The 25,340-nt window shown below is 42.8% G+C and overlaps 1 protein-coding gene across 1 annotated transcript; it reads right to left on the reverse strand.

The window, feature by feature from the left end:
• Positions 1-13,687: 13,687 nt before the first annotated feature.
• Positions 13,688-15,181, reverse strand: LOC123257674. The gene has a single exon (XM_044717497.1). The coding sequence runs from the start codon at positions 15,179-15,181 to the stop codon at positions 13,688-13,690; it is 1,494 nt and encodes a 497-aa protein (XP_044573432.1).
• Between the last annotated feature and the right edge of the window lie 10,159 nt (positions 15,182-25,340).

The following is a 25,340-nucleotide window of genomic DNA, read 5'->3' on the forward strand; positions in this document are numbered from 1 at the left end:
GACTCGATAAGCCCACCATCAAACCCTTTGCGCGAGCGGCAGTTTGATCCCAGCCGCGCTCGATAGCGCATAATTTTTCCTCGCCGCGAGCAAAATCGAAATAGATCGTCAGTTTTCCGGCGGAAAAGTGACCCGTGAGTGACCCGGGGCACTTGGGAGACATCTGGCGATCCCGGCGCGAGAATACAGAAAATTTTGGCCGGGAAAAATCGGAGGAGCGAATCCACGTGGGATTCCGGCTTCCAAATAAGTGTTAGCTTAAGTAAAAATAAGTTTTTTTTAGTGAGTAAGAATAATGTTTTAATAATTGCCAATGGCTAAAATTAATTTCAAGCCATTGGAGTGAAAAGTTATAATAGGAAATAGAGGAGAAAGTTGGCCAAACTCGGGTCGAAGTGGTAGTGGGGTTAGACTTAACCTTTAAAAAAAAAAAAAAAAGGAAACAAAAATATTTTCCATGGGCCCATAGTGTATTTCAGGCTAACGAAATTTCCTTGTTTTTTTTATTATTATTTTCAAGTTCCGAAATTTTCAGCAAAACCCCAAGTCCGAGAAAGCGCTTTCGACGATGGAATTACCAAGATTGGGGTGAGTGTAAATGGAAAACTCTTTTGTAATAGAAATTTTGATCAAAAGAAAGGAAAATTAAATGAAATCAATAAGCTCATAAAAGAGAACAAGAGATGCCTCCTAAACACGATGGCCAATTTAAAATTTAAATAAAAGAAAGGAAATTAAAAGTTCAAGTTAATGTTAAATACCTCAGTCCAAGTCGCTCGACCCAGATCGTTGGCAAATTTTCGCTCAAGTTCGAGCGCAAGTTCATTTAAATATTCGTTTATATGTTCGAAGCAATTTCTACATTTATACTTTAATAGGAAGGCCTAGCTTATGCCTAATTTTTCTTTACTATTTTGAAAAGCCAATTCTTGTCAATTTTATTTACTTATACAATTTATATCAATATTTATAACTTGCCAATATTTCAATTAGTATTATGTTCATTTTAATAATTAATCTTAGTTCTATTAGTAATTAAATAAATATTTATAATGTGCTAATTAACTCTATTTTTGACCCGACTTGACTGATCCCCTTGAGACCGCCGAGGTAGGGGCTAATAGCAACATCATGGGTTTTGTATCCAGGACCGTATTAGCCACAGGTAGGGTGGGCAAACAAGCCTCACAACATCTGAGGTCTTGAGCCCTCGGCAGTGTAGTCCGTAGCGAAGGAACCCACTTTTCTATTTTTCCTTAATCCTTTCTCCCGATGGCCAAGATGAGTAGCCGATCTCTTACCAAGAGAAGCTTGCCCCATGCACGCAGTTTTTTTTTGTGAATAATGAGAAAAAGGCACCTTGGGAGGCGTGGCAAGAACTCCACCCCATTAGCTGGCGAGCCAGAGCCGGAAGATTTGTCATATTGCGTGCGGCACCCCTCCCAAATTCAACACCTCGCCTAGGACTCGAATATCATATCCTTTATGACTTTCAAGGACTCATCATCATTGTTACAAAATGGCGCCCAACCTCAGGGCCACGTTAAGCAACGTAGCTCACCATCACAACTACTCATTTTGGCCAGAGTTTACAAAACAGTCCTCAAATTAGGAAAAATCAATTAATTTATTGGTTGATATACCCACAGATGGAGTTTGATCTCGTTTTGTAGCTCATGCTAGGCTCAACCTCGTTCGAAATTCGATCAGCCGCATAGGAAACGGATAGACCATGTACTGAGAAGTAGGGTCGTCCGGCCACGGTTTGACCTAAACTCGAGCGAGTGCAAAAGAATCCTTTTAAAATTCCCTCTATCTACATCAGGTCCATACGTTTTTTTATCATACGCATAGGAATTGCAGGCATTTGTGGGCTACTTATAACCGCATTACCTGACCACGGATGATATTAGAACGCAGTGAACTCCTCAAATAAAAAAAAAAATATATATATATATATAAAAAAAAAGTAGCAGCGTTAGTTTTCTCAAAAAGAAAAAAAATTTCGCTTTGGAATTGCAGCAATTATTTTCATGATGAAGTATTAGCTGACCACGAAATAATGGGAAAACAAAGTTTGTAGTGCAGTGTACGAAGCTGGGATTATAGGCAAAAGCCATAGAACGCAATCGCCTAGCCGCTGTCGTAAAGCAGCATTTGTTGTTGGTGTATGCGCACAAGCAACAGGTGTTTAGCTCCACTCACGTGATTTTTTTCTTTCTTCATTCCTTCTTTTTTTTTCTTTTCCTTCGCATGCAGGCCTTATCTCAAGGGGTGTAGTTATGTTCAGGGTCAATTATTTTATGATATATTTGTCGTTTGCGATTTTAGTTTTTTTTGTCGGTTCTGACCGTGATTTAAAAGAAAAAAAAAAAAAAAAACAAGAAAGGAAAGCTAACTTCGAGCGGAGCCGAAGTTTATATACCCTTGCAGTTCAGTCGCAGTCCGCTAGGTGGCGCCACGCATCTTATATTATTAGATATGTAACGGATCGTATATAGTTGGCCGATCCTTATGAAATTTGGCATATCGAATTATTTTGCCAAAAGAGGAATCCATTGAAACTCCCATGCTTCTAACTTGAAAAACAACGAAGTTATAGCATTTCCGATCAATCAGTTATATGACAGCTATAGGATATAGTTGGCCGATCCTTATGAAATTCGACAAATCAGATTTTGTTTCCCAAAATTGAATCTGTACCAAATCCCATCTTTCTAACTTAAAAAACAACAAAGTTATGCCAATTTCGATCGTTCTATGACAGCTATAGGATATAGTCGGCCGATCCTTATGAAATTTTGTACACAAGATATTTTGGTCAAATATAACATGTGTGGAAAGTCTCAACCCTCCAACTTAAAAAACACCAAAGTTATGGCATTTCCGATCAATCAGTTATATGGCAGCTATAGGATATAGTCGACCGATCCCGGCCGTTCCGACTTATATACTGCCTGCAAAGGAAAGAAGGGTGTGTGCAAAGTTTCAACTCGATAGCTTTAAAACTGAGAGACTAGTTTGCGTAGAAACGGACAGACGGACAGACGGACATGCTCATATCGACTCAGGAGGTGATCCTGATCAAGAATATATATACTTTATAGGGTCGGAGATGGCTCCTTCACTGCGTTGCACACTTTTGACCAAAATTATAATACCCTCTGCAAGGGTATAACAAAGTAAATAAATAAATAAACAAATAAATAATTTTTTTTTTAAATCAGGCGATCAAACCCTTATCGAATCTAGGTCAACTTCTCAGGGGTTCGATCAAACCGTAGTTAAGATAGGTCAGTTCGGTATTGGTTCGAGTAGACAGTTGTGGGAAGCTGAAGAATCAGCTGATACAACGGAAAGTTCATCGACCTTTTCGTTCGGTGAAATTCCATATCACATCTGTTCGAACTCCCTGCTTTCATTTTTTTTACCTATACTTTTTTTAGATTTATTTGCAAGTTAGTTCTAATATTATTATTATCAATAGCTTATTTGTCATTAAATAATCGTGTCAGTATTTTTTTTCATTTAGATATATTATTTTTTCTGTCCTTGCTAAATTCTAGAAATTAACCAGTTATGCCAGATCCCGAAGAAAATGTGGCACAAAAGTGTCCGTTATGTGATTCCACCTTAGATGTTGGAAAAACATACAAAACCAAATGTGGTCATGTTTTCCATCAGTCCTGCATTGCAGGCTATGCCAAAAGTAAAACAACATGTCCTACTTGTAGCACAGTATGCTTCGAAAGATCGGATACTCCAGCTCAAAACACTAGGTCAAATAGGGCTCATCAGGGACATCCGCGTTGGGACTGGCTCAGAAAGAGTTAATCCAAAATACAGTTTTAGACGCTGTTAAGTCCATACAGAACGAGTTGTTGACAGAATTATCGGAAAGGCCATATTTTAAATAGTTGGAAATTGCGGTTTAGTGGAAATCCGGAAGGTCTTAGTGTCGATAATTTTATTTACCGAGTAGAAGCCCTCACCAGACAAACGCTGGAAGGAAATTTTTCAATTCTAAGCAGCAATGCTAGCCTTCTATTTGAAGGAAAAGCGAGAGAGTTCTACTGGAGGTACCACAAAAATACTCAGGAATTGCGATGGGATTTTCTTTGTACTGCGCTAAGGAGGCAGTTCAGAGAGGCGCGGACGGATTTAGATATCCGAGAAGCCATTCGAGATAGGAAGCAGCGGGAAAGGGAAGGGTTCGATACGTTCTATGATGCAATAGAGGAGTTAATGGATCACCTGGACATGCCACTAACCGAAATGGAAGTGGTGGATATTTTAAAAAGAAATTTAAGGCCAGAGATAAGGCATGAGATTCTGAACATTCCAGTCCGATCGGTAGAGAATTTAAGGGCAATATGCCGGCGCAGGGAAAATTTCTTAGAAGACGTCCGAAAATCCCAGGGTTATCAGAAGGTGGTACCGTTCCGCAAACAAGTGTCCGAGTTGGTTGAGGAGATGATGGATGCTGAGGAATTCGCAGAAAGCGAAGTGAATGGCGAAGTCTGTGCAATGGCACTATTATGCTGGAACTGTCGCAAAGAAGGCCATCGACACAAAGAATGCCGAATGAAGCGCAAAGTGTTTTGTTTCGGCTGTGGCGCCCCAAATAACTACCGTCATACTTGTCCGAATTGTTTAAAAAACGGGAAAGCGAACACTTTCAGCGGTCGACAGCAGGCAAGTGTTCCAAAGGACAAGTCGACAAATGGGGACCTAAACTAGTATGTCCAATTCAGACCTTGGAAAACCCTGCGAGATCACCTACATCTGATCCGATCCCGAAATTTTGGCCAAATCTGGTGGTTCCACAAGTTGCAGGTTTAAAACCGAAAGTGAAGAAAAAAGTGGTGTCTAGAAATATTAAGAGAATAAGGTCCTATTGGAACAATGTTAAAACTATAAATACAATTAGGTTTAAAAACAATGATAATCGTCCGGATGCCGAAGTGAGGCTCATAGATAGGGTAGTGGTTGGTCTATTAGACACGGGGGCGGCTATTAATGTGATTGGGGGGAAATTGGCAGAACAGTTAATACGAGGTAAAGTTCCGTTCAAAAGAGTAACAACAGTTGCTACCACGGCAGATGGACAGAAACAGGTTGTAGTAGGAAAGCTTCAAACGGCCGTGAAATACAAGGAAGCAACCAAGGATCTCGAGTTCCATATCATACCATCCCTGAATCAGGATTTGTACTTGGGTATTACGTTCTGGACAGCATTTAGTTTGCTGCCATCTTCCATGCAAATATCAGAAATAGCGTCCAATTCACATAATCTGACGGAGGGTCAGCGATGCAGCCTATCCGAGGTAATTGGGAAATTTCCTTCGTTTGCCTCGTCGGGATTAGGAAAAACAACTTTGTTTCGCACGAAATCGACGTTGGGGATGCTAAGCCAGTCAAACAATGTCACTTTCCGGTGTCACCGGCGGTTGAAAAGCTTCTTTACAAAGAAGTCGATCGAATGTTGGAAATGGGGGTGATTGAGGAGTCTCAGAGTGCATGGTCTTCGCCTGTCGTACTGGTTCAAAAACCTGGGAAAGTACGGTTGTGTTTGCACAGTCGTAAAGTTAACGCTGTTACCAAAAAGGATGCTTATCCTTTACCCCAAATCGATGGAATTTTATCTCGACTTCCAAAGGCAATGTATATCTCTAGCCTCGATTTGAAAGATGCCTATTGGCAGATCCCGTTGGACCCAAAATCTCGGGATAAAACAGCATTTACAATTCCGGGAAAGCCGTTGTACCGTTGTAGGTAATGCCATTCGGTTTGACTAACGCGTCTCAAACGATGACTCGTTTAATGGACAAAGTTATCCCGCCTGAGCTTAGGTACGAAGTCTTTGTCTATTTAGACGATCTCTTGGTCGTCTCAGATACATTTGAAACCCACATGAAGGTTTTAAGTGTGGTGGCCGAGCAAATGAAAATAGCTGGGCTCACACTAAACGTGGAGAAGAGTAAATTCTGCGTGAAAACGGTAAAATATCTTGGGCATATCGTGGGAGAAGGGACTATACGAACTGATCCAGAAAAAATATCGGCCATGGCAGACTTTCCACTTCCCCAAAATTTAAGATCTCTTCGGCGTTTTCTTGGCATGGTGGGGTGGTATCGCAAATTCATCAATAACTTCGCATCAGTATCGGCTCCACTTACAGATTTTTTGAGGCCAAGAAAAAAATTCGAAATGACTCCGGAGGGGGAGAAGGCGTTTTTCCTGCTTAAGGACATGCTTTGCTCCGACCCAGTGTTACGTAGCGCGGATTTTACAAGACCTTTCTTCGTGCAATGCGATGCAAGTAAGTGGGTGGCGTGCTGGTGCAAAAGACAGATCAGAGTGACGAGTATCCCATTGCTTTTATATCGAAAAAATTAAACAAAGCCCAAAGGAATTATTCGGTTACTGAACAGGAGTGTCTAGCGGCCATAATTTGCATCAAACGTTTCCGGTTGTATATAGAAGGCCATGAGTTTACGGTGATCACTGATCATGCTTCACTCAAATGGCTCATGAGTCAGACGGATCTCCACTCGTGCCTAGCTCGATGGGCTCTAAAGTTGCAAGGTTTCACGTTCAGTATTGAACACAGAAGTGGGAAAATGAATATTGTACCGGATGCTTTGTCTAGGGTCAATGAGGCGGAACTAGCTGCTATAGAGGCGAGACACGGGCTTTTAATAGATCTGCAAGCACCGGAATTCAGGTCGGCCAAGTATTTAGAAATTATAGAGAAAATCAAGGCCAATCAGAACCAATTGCCAGATTTGAAAGTGGTAGATGGACTCGTTTACCGGAGAACAGAACATGCAACGGGAGACCAGATGCATGACATTTTCAATTGGAAATTGTGGATTCCCGAGGAGCTGGTTGCCGAGGTTCTAAGAAAGAATCATGACGAGCCTCTTGCTTCTCATGGAGGTATTTACAAGACGTTGGAAAGGGTGAGGCGATACTACTATTGGCCAGGGTTAGTCAACGATGTGAAGTCGTATACGCAAGCTTGTGAAGTTTGTAAATCCACCAAGGCCCCAAATAAAACTCTTCGACCTCCAATGGGTGTGGCTCCTGTATCAGAGCGATTTTTCCAGCGTCTTTACATAGATTTTCTTGGTCCGTACCCCCGGTCTCGGAGTGGGAACATCGGAATATTCATAGTGTTGGACCATTACTCAAAGTTTGTATTTCTAAAGGCGGTAAAAAAATTCACGGCAGACGTGGTCATGAAATATCTCCACCAAGATCTTTTTCATACTTTCGGCGTACCGGAAACCATTGTATCCGATAATGGAACGCAGTTCAGGGCTGAGACTTTTCAGAAATTGCTAAGGGAATATTCTGTTTCACACACTTTGACCGCTGCTTATTCGCCCCAGTCGAACGCATCGGAGAGGGTTAACCGATCAGTCATCGCAGCGATAAGATCTTATGTCAGACCGGAGCAGAAAGATTGGGACGAGCAACTCAGCAGTATTTGTTGCGCTCTACGTACAGCGGTTCATTCGGCGTTGGGTGCGAGCCCTTATTATATGGCTTTCGGCCAGAATTTTGTCTCCTCAGGGTCATCCTACAAACTGTTGAGAGCTTTAGGGCTGTTGGAGGACAGGTCTTTGGCGCTTTCAAAAGAGGACTCTATGGAAATAGTCCGGAAGAAGGCTTGCGAGGTTCTGAGGAAACAGAATGAGAAGAATGAGCGTCAGTATAATCTGCGGGCTAGAGAGGTGGCTTATAAAGAAGGGCAAGAAATATTTTACAAAAACTTTAAGCAGAGTAATTTTGCGGCAGGATATAGTGCCAAATTAGGCCCAGCATTCATAAAAGCTAGAGTGCGAAAAAGAGTCGGAAACTCATGCTATGAGTTGGAGGATCTGCAAGGCCATCTCCTGGGAAAATTTCATGCAAAGGATATGAGACAGTAGCCAAGGCAGATACAAGCTGTTGGTGGAATCTGTCTTAGGGTATCAAACCCCAAGCCAGATTCTTGGCGGAGGGGCTTTGTAACGCTTGTATCTGTAAAAAGAAAGGCAGAGGGGAAAGGTGCGCCATCTAGAAGACAAGTTTCAAACTAGAAAGGGGCATAGAGAGATTAGAAGGAGTGCAACCGGGTAAGATGGCAACTTTCCATTTTGGGGGATTGTCTCTTTGGGCAAAGGCCAGGGAGGATTCGGCGCCAATTTTGGCGTCTGTGCGATCATTCCCTCGTTGCACCTCCGCAGATTCGGATGAGTGGTTTGGTTTACCTAAAAGTGTCCAAGTGCTAAGTGGAAAAAATCGGCGAGCGAGGAGCGTAGGTCCAGGGGCGGAAAAGTCCAACAGGAAAGCCCACTGTTTTTGTGGCCAGTTCTGGATCCGTGGAGGTAAGAGAGGGGTGCGGGTCAGTCAGGAATTCTCGTCAAGTATTTCTTTCATGACTAGGCTCGGCGAAAGGATAATTATTGCCGAACAGAGGAGAAGTCAGGCAGCCCCAACGAGTCGGAGCGGATCCGAAGGATTTCGGAAGCCCACGGCGCAAAGCAGCAGGAGCAGAGTTCGCCGGGAAGATTCCGGGTTGTGCTTAGATTGTCAGATAGACCCCAAAACAACTAAACTAAGAAAGACCCAATCGATGGGCTTGAGTTTGACTCGATAAGCCCACCATCAAACCCTTTGCGCGAGCGGCAGTTTGATCCCAACCGCGCTCGATAGCGCATAATTTTTCCTCGCCGCGAGCAAAATCGAAATAGATCGTCAGTTTTCCGGCGGAAAAGTGACCCGTGAGTGACCCGGGGCACTTGGGAGACATCTGGCGATCCCGGCGCGAGAATACAGAAAATTTTGGCCGGGAAAAATCGGAGGAGCGAATCCACGTGGGATTCCGGCTTCCAAATAAGTGTTAGCTTAAGTAAAAATAAGTTTTTTTTAGTGAGTAAGAATAATGTTTTAATAATTGCCAATGGCTAAAATTAATTTCAAGCCATTGGAGTGAAAAGTTATAATAGGAAATAGAGGAGAAAGTTGGCCAAACTCGGGTCGAAGTGGTAGTGGGGTTAGACTTAACCTTTAAAAAAAAAAAAAAAGGAAACAAAAATATTTTCCATGGGCCCATAGTGTATTTCAGGCTAACGAAATTTCCTTGTTTTTTTTATTATTATTTTCAAGTTCCGAAATTTTCAGCAAACCCCAAGTCCTAGAAAGCGCTTTCGACGATGGAATTACCAAGATTGGGGTGAGTGTAAATGGAAAACTCTTTTGTAATAGAAATTTTGATCAAAAGAAAGGAAAATTAAATGAAATCAATAAGCTCATAAAAGAGAACAAGAGATGCCTCCTAAACACGATGGCCAATTTAAAATTTAAATAAAAGAAAGGAAATTAAAAGTTCAAGTTAATGTTAAATACCTCAGTCCAAGTCGCTCGACCCAGATCGTTGGCAAATTTTCGCTCAAGTTCGAGCGCAAGTTCATTTAAATATTCGTTTATATGTTCGAAGCAATTTCTACATTTATACTTTAATAGGAAGGCCTAGCTTATGCCTAATTTTTCTTTACTATTTTGAAAAGCCAATTCTTGTCAATTTTATTTACTTATACAATTTATATCAATATTTATAACTTGCCAATATTTCAATTAGTATTATGTTCATTTTAATAATTAATCTTAGTTCTATTAGTAATTAAATAAATATTTATAATGTGCTAATTAACTCTATTTTTGACCCGACTTGACTGATCCCCTTGAGACCGCCGAGGTAGGGGCTGTTAAGTCATAAGCATTTAATATGTTAATATGTTATGTAAATGATAAATTAACAATTTTAAAAAGTGTAATTCTGCAATATTTTGTCGGTTGCATGAACTTGTAATGTCAGCAGTCCTTGCTGCTTTTCAGTTTGTTGTTTCTGTAGTGTTTGGTCTTTTTTAATGTTCATCGTTTTATGTAGGTTTTTTGACCTAATATTTTCTTTATTATATATTTATTGTACTTGTGTCTTTGTTATGTGCAAATCGTGTTCTTGTGACCTAAATATTAAATGCTTATGACTTAACATTCTCCCGGCCGTTGAACAGGTGTTCAACCGTCGTCCAGCTCTATAGTAAATTGTCTTGGGGTAGGTTCGGGAATTGAACTTCTTGTAGTCCCTCTAAGCTTTGGCGTCCAAATCGACCGTCTGTGTCGCATGATGAGAATGCCTATCAGTATCAGTATGATGACGGAAATGGCAAATGCTGTGTATGACATAGTTGTCTGGTGGTCCAGTTGGTATGGTGCATCTTTTCTTTGTAGATCGGCTAACCGATGTTGTAGGATCTCTAATTCTGTGTCGTCTATACTTGGTGATTGGGCCCTTAACCCGAATTCTGATGGTTCCTCTATGGGCTTTAGGGGCTCGGAGATATTTCCGAATCGACTGAACGAAGTTTGTACTTCAGTGGTCATAGTGCCGAATGTGGTCAAACTTATATTGAAATTGCGTGCTGTGCAACCAATGGGCAATTTCAGTATACCAGTCGCCTTTATGTTGACTGTTGATGAAACTCCACTGCATACTGCCTGAAGTTCCATGGAGTCCTTGGTCGCGAAGATCCATTGGTTAGATTGGTGAGTTTTTAACCACACCATGCTAGAGTGCACAGGATTTCTGTGACATTCTGTTCCAGTCTTGTTATTAAATAACTGGAATTCGCATCTACTGTCAACATTGTATGCCGTTAAGTGATTGAAACAAATATGCTGCTCAATTTTTATAGAAGTGCATCTTTTGAATTCGTCTTCACTAAACCTAATAAAGCGATCTCTATGGGCATTGACAGCTATGATCGGTGTCTGAAGATTGTACAGCGTCCAACCTTTCGATTCCCATATTGGAATGGGCACGATGCTGAAGACATCCAATAATTCTGACGACACCAATGGTATTGTGATTCGAAAAATGGCGTGAGTATCAGTCGTACTGCCTTGCGCATACATTATTTTGTATAGCTGAACAACATTCGTTGTGGCTACTGGCAAGATCTGGTCGGGTGGTAAATGATCCCGCATTTGGTCGAGCTGGTCTCGTAACTGTGTAGGTGATATTAAAATTGGACTGATTGTTTTGTGGCGAGCATCAGTCAATACATTAGTTATCTCACTCTGCATTCGCTGTAAACCATTTGCAAGTAGATTCAATTGTGTCGTGAGGATCATAAACGCTTGCTCTAAATGTGCGCCTTGGTACTGTCCTCGTTGCTTATTTATGAGGGTCATCTGCTGTTCCAAAGATCGTAAGCGGTTGTTGGTAGCCAACCTTCCCTTTCGCACCAAATTGATGGTGGAGTCAACAATGGACGTCTGGTTCTGAAGCAGCTGTAGGAGGAAGTTCTCATTACCCTTCACCTTAGTGATAGTTTTGACCATCTCTTCTGCGTATGTGGAATCGAGTACACCGAATAATGAATTGGCCATAGTTCCAACAACATTAAACGGTGATCTACGTTGCCGAGAGTGATGCATCAGGTTATTTCCTGCCTCAAGTTCTGCAATTATATGTTTAAAATGTTCTAGGATGGAACTGCATGCTGCTACGTTGGTCAATTCCTGGCATTTGTGTGCGAGTTCCGTTACTCCACCTGAAAGTACCTTCATATCATTCCAGTAGGGATCCAAGTCGTAGTATACTATCATCGTCCATTCTGACACTACCATTCTCGTGGTTCCCAACCGTTCGTAGAATATTCCTGGCTTATTACTGAACTCCGTTACCTTAATTGGCGTTGCCATGGCTAGTGGAAGTAACAACATAAGCGCTAGAATCACAGGCATTGATGAGAGTGTTTCCTTTTTGCGTTGTACAGGCGGCTCATCAGACTGGTCCGCCTTGAGGGTGTCGTCTAATGGGTGCTTGTTGTTGATTTCTTCTGGGAACAGTGGCGCTAGCCGAGTCACTGGTCTCTTGAATACTCCAGATGACGTTTTGATATCCACTACCCGAACGAGGTTGTCCGGTCCGGGATATGTTTTGAGAACTCTTCCCATAGGCCAGCTCATTACAGGCACGTTGTCCTCTTTTATAAGGACTAACAATCCCTCTTTAATATTCGGAGATGCATGCTTCCATTTGTGTCGATTCTGAAGTTCTTGCAGGTACTCACATGACCATTGTTTCCAAAAGGCGTGCTTCAGTCGTGATACCAGTTCCCATCTTTTTACTAATGGTTTGCCGCCCGGAATGATGTTGGTATCAGGAGGAGCAGTTAGTGGTTCTCCAATCAGGAAGTGTCCTGGCGTTAAAGCTGATTCGTCAGTGGGGTCTGATGACATGGGAGTAATCGGCCGTGAATTGAGGATCGCTTCAACTTCAACGACCACAGTGTTGAGTTCTTCAAACGTCAAAGACGCCGTGGCTGTAATTGATACTAGCAGCCGTTTTGCGGATTTCACCGCAGCTTCCCATAGGCCACCGAAGGATGGTGCTCGTGGGGGAATGAATTTGAAGTTTATTTCTCTTTTGTTGCAATGCTGAACTATGGAGTCCTGCGCATTGGTTGAGAAGATGCTGGTTTCGAGCTCTTTTAATTTATTGTTGGCTCCAATAAAATTTGTTGCATTATCGCAATGGATTGTCTGGCACTTCCCTCGACGTCCAAGAAACCGGCGGAGAGCGGCCAAAAAGGCGTCTGTTGTGAGGTCGCTTACCAACTCCAAATGAATTGCTTTCGTGGCGAAGCAACAGAACACTGCGATATAGGCCTTGTCGGGACGTTTTCCTCGAATCTTGTGATGAATCCATATGGGGCCGCAGTAATCTACTCCAGAGTTAAAGAAGGGCCGAGCCTGTGTGACTCTCTCGCTCGGTAGATTTCCCATGATTTGACTCATTAATTTGGGCTTGACTCTGGTACATCGCACGCAGTTATGTACAATGCTTCTTGCCATTGTTTTGTCATTGATGATCCAATACTGTTGCCTAGCAATGGCGCGCAAGGCTTGGGCACCGCAATGCATGTTGGTCTCATGTAGTTCTCTTAAGATCATTTTTACAATTGTGTCATTGTAGGGGAGCAGAACTGGATGTTTTGCGTCTTCGGATAGGTTTGAATGTTCGAGTCTGCCTCCTACTCGAATTAACCCATCAGATCCAACGATGGGAGCCAATGATACAAGAGAACTCTTTTTGTCCACTGTTTTGTACCGTTTGAGCTGGTTACGCTCTGCGTTAAATTCGATTTGCTGAATCGTGCGCAGGATAATAATGCGTGCCTGGCTTAGCTCCTCCAGACATAGCGCCTTCGTTGGCGCTCTATTAGACTTATAACAGAACCGAAGCATGTACGCAACAATTCGTTGTAATTTGTAGAAGGAGTTACTGTGCCTACAGTTGTATATCTCCCCTCTGAATATGTCTTTAGCGGCCGCCATGCTGGCGAATTTCGTTTTTTGTTCTAAGTTCGTCGAAATAATGGCTGGCATCTTTGTCCAGCTTTCTTTGACCAAATATAGGAACAGGGGTCCATAAAACCACATACTGTTGCTCGAGAGTTTGCTAGCTGTTGTTCCTCTGGACAAGACGTCGGCTGCATTGTTGGCGGATGATACGTGACGCCATTGACACTGCTCCGTCACTTCTTGAATTTTAGCTATCCGATTTGCCACAAACGTGTGGTAAGTGGAAGCTGTTGCATTGATCCACCCTAACACGACGGATGAATCAGTCCAAAAGAACCCCGCAACCGTGTCTGACTCTGTGCGTTAGTTCTGCGCCTAGGACTGCTGCGCACAACTCTAGTCTGGGCAAGGATTGCTTTGCTGTGGGTGCTACTCTGGACTTGGAACATAGCAGTCTCACCGAGGTTTGCTTATTTTTATACGTTGCTCGGACGTATATTGCTGCGCCATAGGCCTTTTCTGAGGCGTCCACAAAAGTGTGTAGTTCTTGCGTGACTGGAACCTTTCCGTCATTGACTGGAACCTTTTCCGTCTTATTCTGAAGTAACAACATAAGCGCTAGAATCACAGGCATTGATGAGAGTGTTTCCTTTTTGCGTTGTACAGGCGGCTCATCAGACTGGTCCGCCTTGAGGGTGTCGTCTAATGGGTGCTTGTTGTTGATTTCTTCTGGGAACAGTGGCGCTAGCCGAGTCACTGGTCTCTTGAATACTCCAGATGACGTTTTGATATCCACTACCCGAACGAGGTTGTCCGGTCCGGGATATGTTTTGAGAACTCTTCCCATAGGCCAGCTCATTACAGGCACGTTGTCCTCTTTTATAAGGACTAACAATCCCTCTTTAATATTCGGAGATGCATGCTTCCATTTGTGTCGATTCTGAAGTTCTTGCAGGTACTCACATGACCATTGTTTCCAAAAGGCGTGCTTCAGTCGTGATACCAGTTCCCATCTTTTTACTAATGGTTTGCCGCCCGGAATGATGTTGGTATCAGGAGGAGCAGTTAGTGGTTCTCCAATCAGGAAGTGTCCTGGCGTTAAAGCTGATTCGTCAGTGGGGTCTGATGACATGGGAGTAATCGGCCGTGAATTGAGGATCGCTTCAACTTCAACGACCACAGTGTTGAGTTCTTCAAACGTCAAAGACGCCGTGGCTGTAATTGATACTAGCAGCCGTTTTGCGGATTTCACCGCAGCTTCCCATAGGCCACCGAAGGATGGTGCTCGTGGGGGAATGAATTTGAAGTTTATTTCTCTTTTGTTGCAATGCTGAACTATGGAGTCCTGCGCATTGGTTGAGAAGATGCTGGTTTCGAGCTCTTTTAATTTATTGTTGGCTCCAATAAAATTTGTTGCATTATCGCAATGGATTGTCTGGCACTTCCCTCGACGTCCAAGAAACCGGCGGAGAGCGGCCAAAAAGGCGTCTGTTGTGAGGTCGCTTACCAACTCCAAATGAATTGCTTTCGTGGCGAAGCAACAGAACACTGCGATATAGGCCTTGTCGGGACGTTTTCCTCGAATCTTGTGATGAATCCATATGGGGCCGCAGTAATCTACTCCAGAGTTAAAGAAGGGCCGAGCCTGTGTGACTCTCTCGCTCGGTAGATTTCCCATGATTTGACTCATTAATTTGGGCTTGACTCTGGTACATCGCACGCAGTTATGTACAATGCTTCTTGCCATTGTTTTGTCATTGATGATCCAATACTGTTGCCTAGCAATGGCGCGCAAGGCTTGGGCACCGCAATGCATGTTGGTCTCATGTAGTTCTCTTAAGATCATTTTTACAATTGTGTCATTGTAGGGGAGCAGAACTGGATGTTTTGCGTCTTCGGATAGGTTTGAATGTTCGAGTCTGCCTCCTACTCGAATTAACCCATCAGATCCAACGATGGGAGCCAATGATACAAGAGAACTCTTTTTGTCCACTGTTTTGTACCGTTTGAGCTGGTTACGCTCTGCGTTAAATTCGATTTGCTGAATCGTGCGCAGGATAATAATGCGTGCCTGGCTTAGCTCCTCCAGACATAGCGCCTTCGTTGGCGCTCTATTAGACTTATAACAGAACCGAAGCATGTACGCAACAATTCGTTGTAATTTGTAGAAGGAGTTACTGTGCCTACAGTTGTATATCTCCCCTCTGAATATGTCTTTAGCGGCCGCCATGCTGGCGAATTTCGTTTTTTGTTCTAAGTTCGTCGAAATAATGGCTGGCATCTTTGTCCAGCTTTCCTTTGACCCATATAGGAACAGGGGTCCATAAAACCACATACTGTTGCTCGAGAGTTTGCTAGCTGTTGTTCCTCTGGACAAGACGTCGGCTGCATTGTTGGCGGATGATACGTGACGCCATTGACACTGCTCCGTCACTTCTTGAATTTTAGCTATCCGATTTGCCACAAACGTGTGGTAAGTGGAAGCTGTTGCATTGATCCACCCTAACACGACGGATGAATCAGTCCAAAAGAACCCCGCAACCGTGTCTAGCGACAAGCGTAAATCTTGTCTGACTCTGTGCGTTAGTTCTGCGCCTAGGACTGCTGCGCACAACTCTAGTCTGGGCAAGGATTACTTTGCTGTGGGTGCTACTCTGGACTTGGAACATAGCAGTCTCACCGAGGTTTGCTTATTTTTATACGTTGTTCGGACGTATATTGCTGCGCCATAGGCCTTTTCTGAGGCGTCCACAAAAGTGTGTAGTTCTTGCGTGACTGGAACCTTTCCGTCAAATATGTTGTTAAGTCATAAGCATTTAATATTTAGGTCACAAGAACACGATTTACACATAACAAAGACACAAGTACAATAAATATATAATAAAGAAAATATTAGGTCAAAAAACCTACATAAAACGATGAACATTAAAAAAGACCAAACACTACAGAAACAACAAACTGAAAAGCAGCAAGGACTGCTGACATTACAAGTTCATGCAACCGACAAAATATTGCAGAATTACACTTTTTAAAATTGTTAATTTATCATTTTTATATTTTTTGCTATATTCCATTAATTTACCACTTAAGCAATATCTATGTATCGAATTAGCTATAAATATTGAACCTTTATATGAATAAAATCAGTCTCAGACAAATCTACTCTGAACTCAGTAATTTCTCCATGTCCAATTTGTTCAAGTGCAAGTTGCGGCAACAACCCAGCAATCGGTTTATGTACCCTTTGCTTCTATTCAAACATTTCAGATAAACATTTTGGTGACCCCGACGTGATCCTGCAAGCCCAGGATCACTTTTCGAACAAAAGTCAAAAAGGAACGAATAGTGATCTCTATCGTTCCACAATAAAGATATCAGGAAGACTCCTGCTAAGAGAGCAACAGGATCTTCACAGCAGTGTGACGCTGTCCCTTTAATCGGTAGATTAAGGGCCCCACACCTCCCTCAGTTCATAAAAAAGGGTTCAGTTTCTTCGACCACTCTCGGTTGCGAGTTGGAGCGCATCCAGCTACTAATAGCAAATAAATCACTCCCAACGGTCAGAAACGAAGAACGAAAATATGGACAGGGAAAATATTGCCCCCAAAATTATTATAGAGCCAGCCGTTGAAGAGGCGAGCGCTCAAGGCCTCCTAGATGCCCAGCAAGAAATTGGGCAGGAGATCGCAAGATGCATCCGGAATTATAAAAAGGATGGGCCGAATCGAAAACAAAAGGCATCATATTTCCAAACAAAGCTATACATTCTCGAAGAGGCTTGGGAAAGGTTCGGCGAAAATGATGAAAAAATTCAAGGAACGGCCAGGACCGAAAGCTACATCAAGTATGCTGAGGACCTCCGGACCAGTTGCATGAAATATGCGGCAACTTTCGAAAGCAGCCGTGACAAGCTGATGCAAGGCACAAGTCGAAAGGAAGAGGCTCAAGAACAAGTAGAAAATCAAGTTCAAGAGCAATCTCCACTCGTAGTTCCCATGGATAAACGATTAGCCGGATTATGTCGACGCCAAGGAGAACTTTTAGAGTCCGTAAGCGGTGCCTTACGAGAGTTGAAGGCATCCGGGGGAGGCCCAGGAGACTTACTAAAAACTTTATGGGCTCAGGTCCAAGAGATCCACTTGACAGTCTACGAGGAATTCGAAAACCCGATAGACAGTGGATATAACAAGCAGGCATACCTACAACTGCAAGCAGAGGTGCAGAATGCACTTATGGCAAAGGTTATACCTACTACAAATAGCATTGATGTGCAAATGCCCCGGATAAACATTCCAAAATTTGATGGGGATGCAATGAAATGGAAACAATTCCATGATTTATTTTCCTGTATGGTTCATGATACTAACATGCCATCAGTGAAGAAAATGTGGTACCTAAAATCCGCTCTCTCGGGAAATGCGGAGAGATTAATACGCCACATCGAGCTAAATGAGGACAACTACTTACATGCATGGCGCATAATAGTTGGGTCATATGATAATCCTCGGCTCATCGCGAATACAGTTATTCGTCGGCTACTTCATCAGAGCCCGGTCTCTGACAGTGCCAAATCAATACAGGAGCTGTATATAACAACTCTGGAAACCCTTGCGTCATTTAAGGGACTAGGCATCAATGTATCCACATGGGATGCATTTTTGGTGGTGTTGCTGACCGACAAGCTTGACATGACTAATAGAAGTCTATTTGAGCAGACAGTTGGTAATTCAGTAGAGATCCAGCCGCTACAAGTAATGCTGGAATTCTTAGAGCAAAGAATCAGAGTCTTGAGCTCAGGAAAGCCAACGGCAGCATTTAAAAGAGAGCCGAAAAATCTAGCGTGTGCGTCCAGCACGTCAGATAAACAGTCATTATGCTACTATTGCAAGGCTCCAAATCACGCGTTATATAAATGTGAGGAGTTCCGCGCAAAAACAGCATCCGAAAGATTGAATTGGGTACAAAAACAAAAAATGTGTGTCAACTGTTTCAAAACCGACCACAAATCAAAGGAATGTAAAGGAAGAAGTTGTTTCAAGTGCGACAAAAAACACCACACCCTGTTGCACCTGGAAGTCACAAACCTTCATTCCCCAACTGTCGGTGCCGCGGCTTACAAGAATTACAATCTTCTTGCAACAGCAAAGGTAGCGGTCCAGACAGAGAACGGGCAAGTAGCGAAATTTCGTGCCCTGCTAGATTCAGGATCCCAGATTAATTTGATCACTGAACGATTAGCATCAATGTTGTCACTAAAGCACCACGATACAAAGCTCCGGATCGAAGGCATTGGAGGACAACCAAGAATGAGCAGAGCAAGAGTAACTATTCTCGTTAGCTCTCTTCACGGGGATTTCAGCCAGCGCATAGAAGCGTTTGTGCTTCCCCACATCATAGCTGACCAACCAGCTCAACCACTAACACATTGTGCGTTAAAGATACCCAATGAGTGTCCATTAGCGGATCCCCAGTTTGATAAACCTGGAAGGATAGATCTACTAATCGGCACCGAGCACTATTACTCGCTTCTCCTTCCAAATCAGCAGAAGGTCGGAAGAGATGGTGCCATGCTACAAAACACGAAACTCGGATGGATTGTAGCAGGCAGAGTTAAATCTAAAACTCAATCAGCCATAGCCTGTGGTGTCGGTGTCGGTGAAGAAACTGACGCACTGATTGAAAGGTTTTGGAAGCTAGATAATTTGGAAAACCAGACGAAACATCGATCTCCGTCAGAGGCACATTGTGAGAAACACTTTATAGAAACTCTGAAGAGAGCAGAAGACGGACGATTTATTGTGAAATTGCCGTTCGCCGAGCACCCTTCAGCCCTGGGGGAGTCGAAAGAAATTGCGATCAAAAGGTTTTTAGCATTAGAACGACGATTAACCGGTGATGTTCGGAAAGGTTATTCTGAGTTCATGAAAGAATATGAAGCCTTGGAACATATGAAGTTTGTTCCAACAACACATGTACCCAACAATCACTACTTCATACCACATCACTGTGTTCTGAAGCCTGACAGCAGCAGCACAAAGCTACGAGTGGTGTTCGATGCTTCATGCAAAACATCAAGTGGGAAATCTTTAAACGACATATTACATACAGGACCCACTGTTCAGAGCGAGCTAATGGCCATACTACTACGCTTCAGAATACACAAGTATGTGTTCACGGCGGACATAGAAAAAATGTACCGGCAAGTATGGATCAATCCAGATAATCAGTTCCATCAGCTTATAGTCTGGAGAAATGATCCATCCGAGAATCTTAAGTACTATAGACTTAAAACCGTCACGTATGGAACCAAAACAGCTCCGTTTTTAGCCACGAAATGCCTAAATCATTTAGCAATCCGGTCACGGGACAACTACCCACTGGGGTCTGCGGCGCTTGAAAATGATTTTTACGTAGACGATTGCTTGACAGGTGCTGACTCAGTGGCAGAAGCAGTTCAAATCCAAAGTGAATTGAATAAAATATTGCTACCACACGGTTTCAAATTACGAAAGTGGTGTTCAAATAATGCAGAACTACTACAAGGAATACCAAAAGAGGATACTGTGAGCGATGTTAAGTTGGGTGAAACCTTGGACCAATACAGTGTTAAAACACTCGGTCTCATATGGATGCCCAATAAAGACAAACTTTGCGGACGAACGCAGCAAAGCGAAGCGCTGGTCATCACAAAGCGAGTGGTGTGCTCTGAGTTGTCACAAATCTTTGACCCATTAGGTTTGTTTGCGCCAGTGGTCGTAAAGGCAAAGATATTCATGCAACACCTCTGGGAATCAAAAATGGCTTGGGATGATGAATTGCCTTTAGAACTTCAGTCAGACTGGAAAACATATCGTTCTGACCTGCAAAGTCTAAATAAATTGCAAATTCCAAGACACATATGTTTATCTGAAATGTTTGAATAGAAGCAAAGGGTACATAAACCGATTGCTGGGTTGTTGCCGCAACTTGCACTTGAACAAATTGGACATGGAGAAATTACTGAGTTCAGAGTAGATTTGTCTGAGACTGATTTTATTCATATAAAGGTTCAATATTTATAGCTAATTCGATACATAGATATTGCTTAAGTGGTAAATTAATGGAATATAGCAAAAAATATAAAAATGATAAATTAACAATTTTAAAAAGTGTAATTCTGCAATATTTTGTCGGTTGCATGAACTTGTAATGTCAGCAGTCCTTGCTGCTTTTCAGTTTGTTGTTTCTGTAGTGTTTGGTCTTTTTTAATGTTCATCGTTTTATGTAGGTTTTTTGACCTAATATTTTCTTTATTATATATTTATTGTACTTGTGTCTTTGTTATGTGCAAATCGTGTTCTTGTGACCTAAATATTAAATGCTTATGACTTAACATTCTCCCGGCCGTTGAACAGGTGTTCAACCGTCGTCCAGCTCTATAGTAAATTGTCTTGGGGTAGGTTCGGGAATTGAACTTCTTGTAGTCCCTCTAAGCTTTGGCGTCCAAATCGACCGTCTGTGTCGCATGATGAGAATGCCTATCAGTATCAGTATGATGACGGAAATGGCAAATGCTGTGTATGACATAGTTGTCTGGTGGTCCAGTTGGTATGGTGCATCTTTTCTTTGTAGATCGGCTAACCGATGTTGTAGGATCTCTAATTCTGTGTCGTCTATACTTGGTGATTGGGCCCTTAACCCGAATTCTGATGGTTCCTCTATGGGCTTTAGGGGCTCGGAGATATTTCCGAATCGACTGAACGAAGTTTGTACTTCAGTGGTCATAGTGCCGAATGTGGTCAAACTTATATTGAAATTGCGTGCTGTGCAACCAATGGGCAATTTCAGTATACCAGTCGCCTTTATGTTGACTGTTGATGAAACTCCACTGCATACTGCCTGAAGTTCCATGGAGTCCTTGGTCGCGAAGATCCATTGGTTAGATTGGTGAGTTTTTAACCACACCATGCTAGAGTGCACAGGATTTCTGTGACATTCTGTTCCAGTCTTGTTATTAAATAACTGGAATTCGCATCTACTGTCAACATTGTATGCCGTTAAGTGATTGAAACAAATATGCTGCTCAATTTTTATAGAAGTGCATCTTTTGAATTCGTCTTCACTAAACCTAATAAAGCGATCTCTATGGGCATTGACAGCTATGATCGGTGTCTGAAGATTGTACAGCGTCCAACCTTTCGATTCCCATATTGGAATGGGCACGATGCTGAAGACATCCAATAATTCTGACGACACCAATGGTATTGTGATTCGAAAAATGGCGTGAGTATCAGTCGTACTGCCTTGCGCATACATTATTTTGTATAGCTGAACAACATTCGTTGTGGCTACTGGCAAGATCTGGTCGGGTGGTAAATGATCCCGCATTTGGTCGAGCTGGTCTCGTAACTGTGTAGGTGATATTAAAATTGGACTGATTGTTTTGTGGCGAGCATCAGTCAATACATTAGTTATCTCACTCTGCATTCGCTGTAAACCATTTGCAAGTAGATTCAATTGTGTCGTGAGGATCATAAACGCTTGCTCTAAATGTGCGCCTTGGTACTGTCCTCGTTGCTTATTTATGAGGGTCATCTGCTGTTCCAAAGATCGTAAGCGGTTGTTGGTAACCAACCTTCCCTTTCGCACCAAATTGATGGTGGAGTCAACAATGGACGTCTGGTTCTGAAGCAGCTGTAGGAGGAAGTTCTCATTACCCTTCACCTTAGTGATAGTTTTGACCATCTCTTCTGCGTATGTGGAATCGAGTACACCGAATAATGAATTGGCCATAGTTCCAACAACATTAAACGGTGATCTACGTTGCCGAGAGTGATGCATCAGGTTATTTCCTGCCTCAAGTTCTGCAATTATATGTTTAAAATGTTCTAGGATGGAACTGCATGCTGCTACGTTGGTCAATTCCTGGCATTTGTGTGCGAGTTCCGTTACTCCACCTGAAAGTACCTTCATATCATTCCAGTAGGGATCCAAGTCGTAGTATATCATAGTATAGTATATCATCGTCCATTCTGACACTACCATTCTCGTGGTTCCCAACCGTTCGTAGAATATTCCTGGCTTATTACTGAACTCCGTTACCTTAATTGGCGTTGCCATGGCTAGTGGAAGTAACAACATAAGCGCTAGAATCACAGGCATTGATGAGAGTGTTTCCTTTTTGCGCTGTACAGGCGGCTCATCAGACTGGTCCGCCTTGAGGGTGTCGTCTAATGGGTGCTTGTTGTTGATTTCTTCTGGGAACAGTGGCGCTAGCCGAGTCACTGGTCTCTTGAATACTCCAGATGACGTTTTGATATCCACTACCCGAACGAGGTTGTCCGGTCCGGGATATGTTTTGAGAACTCTTCCCATAGGCCAGCTCATTACAGGCACGTTGTCCTCTTTTATAAGGACTAACAATCCCTCTTTAATATTCGGAGATGCATGCTTCCATTTGTGTCGATTCTGAAGTTCTTGCAGGTACTCACATGACCATTGTTTCCAAAAGGCGTGCTTCAGTCGTGATACCAGTTCCCATCTTTTTACTAATGGTTTGCCGCCCGGAATGATGTTGGTATCAGGAGGAGCAGTTAGTGGTTCTCCAATCAGGAAGTGTCCTGGCGTTAAAGCTGATTCGTCAGTGGGGTCTGATGACATGGGAGTAATCGGCCGTGAATTGAGGATCGCTTCAACTTCAACGACCACAGTGTTGAGTTCTTCAAACGTCAAAGACGCCGTGGCTGTAATTGATACTAGCAGCCGTTTTGCGGATTTCACCGCAGCTTCCCATAGGCCACCGAAGGATGGTGCTCGTGGGGGAATGAATTCGAAGTTTATTTCTCTTTTGTTGCAATGCTGAACTATGGAGTCCTGCGCATTGGTTGAGAAGATGCTGGTTTCGAGCTCTTTTAATTTATTGTTGGCTCCAATAAAATTTGTTGCATTATCGCAATGGATTGTCTGGCACTTCCCTCGACGTCCAAGAAACCGGCGGAGAGCGGCCAAAAAGGCGTCTGTTGTGAGGTCGCTTACCGCTTACGACCAACGAGGTCGTTGTGAGATCCAAATGAATTGCTTTCGTGGCGAAGCAACAGAACACTGCGATATAGGCCTTGTCGGGACGTTTTCCTCGAATCTTGTGATGAATCCATATGGGGCCGCAGTAATCTACTCCAGAGTTAAAGAAGGGCCGAGCCTGTGTGACTCTCTCGCTCGGTAGATTTCCCATGATTTGACTCATTAATTTGGGCTTGACTCTGGTACATCGCACGCAGTTATGTACAATGCTTCTTGCCATTGTTTTGTCATTGATGATCCAATACTGTTGCCTAGCAATGGCGCGCAAGGCTTGGGCACCGCAATGCATGTTGGTCTCATGTAGTTCTCTTAAGATCATTTTTACAATTGTGTCATTGTAGGGGAGCAGAACTGGATGTTTTGCGTCTTCGGATAGGTTTGAATGTTCGAGTCTGCCTCCTACTCGAATTAACCCATCAGATCCAACGATGGGAGCCAATGATACAAGAGAACTCTTTTTGTCCACTGTTTTGTACCGTTTGAGCTGGTTACGCTCTGCGTTAAATTCGATTTGCTGAATCGTGCGCAGGATAATAATGCGTGCCTGGCTTAGCTCCTCCAGACATAGCGCCTTCGTTGGCGCTCTATTAGACTTATAACAGAACCGCAGCATGTACGCAACAATTCGTTGTAATTTGTAGAAGGAGTTACTGTGCCTACAGTTGTATATCTCCCCTCTGAATATGTCTTTAGCGGCCGCCATGCTGGCGAATTTCGTTTTTTGTTCTAAGTTCGTCGAAATAATGGCTGGCATCTTTGTCCAGCTTTCCTTTGACCCATATAGGAACAGGGGTCCATAAAACCACATACTGTTGCTCGAGAGTTTGCTAGCTGTTGTTCCTCTGGACAAGACGTCGGCTGCATTGTTGGCGGATGATACGTGACGCCATTGACACTGCTCCGTCACTTCTTGAATTTTAGCTATCCGATTTGCCACAAACGTGTGGTAAGTGGAAGCTGTTGCATTGATCCACCCTAACACGACGGATGAATCAGTCCAAAAGAACCCCGCAACCGTGTCTAGCGACAAGCGTAAATCTTGTCTGACTCTGTGCGTTAGTTCTGCGCCTAGGACTGCTGCGCACAACTCTAGTCTGGGCAAGGATTGCTTTGCTGTGGGTGCTACTCTGGACTTGGAACATAGCAGTCTCACCGAGGTTTGCTTATTTTTATACGTTGCTCGGACGTACATTGCTGCGCCATAGGCCTTTTCTGAGGCGTCCACAAAAGTGTGTAGTTCTTGCGTGACTGGAACCTTTCCGTCAAATATGTTGTTCAGTCATAAGCATTTAATATTTAGGTCACAAGAACACGATTTACACATAACAAAGACACAAGTACAATAAATATATAATAAAGAAAATATTAGGTCAAAAAACCTACATAAAACGATGAACATTAAAAAAGACCAAACACTACAGAAACAACAAACTGAAAAGCAGCAAGGACTGCTGACATTACAAGTTCATGCAACCGACAAAATATTGCAGAATTACACTTTTTAAAATTGTTAATTTATCATTTTTATATTTTTTGCTATATTCCATTAATTTACCACTTAAGCAATATCTATGTATCGAATTAGCTATAAATATTGAACCTTTATATGAATAAAATCAGTCTCAGACAAATCTACTCTGAACTCAGTAATTTCTCCATGTCCAATTTGTTCAAGTGCAAGTTGCGGCAACAACCCAGCAATCGGTTTATGTACCCTTTGCTTCTATTCAAACATTTCAGATAAACATTTTGGTGACCCCGACGTGATCCTGCAAGCCCAGGATCACTTTTCGAACAAAAGTCAAAAAGGAACGAATAGTGATCTCTATCGTTCCACAATAAAGATATCAGGAAGACTCCTGCTAAGAGAGCAACAGGATCTTCACAGCAGTGTGACGCTGTCCCTTTAATCGGTA

The sequence above is a fragment of the Drosophila ananassae genome, chromosome XR (genome assembly GCF_017639315.1).
Source record: "Drosophila ananassae strain 14024-0371.13 chromosome XR, ASM1763931v2, whole genome shotgun sequence".
Taxonomy (NCBI): domain Eukaryota; kingdom Metazoa; phylum Arthropoda; class Insecta; order Diptera; family Drosophilidae; genus Drosophila; species Drosophila ananassae.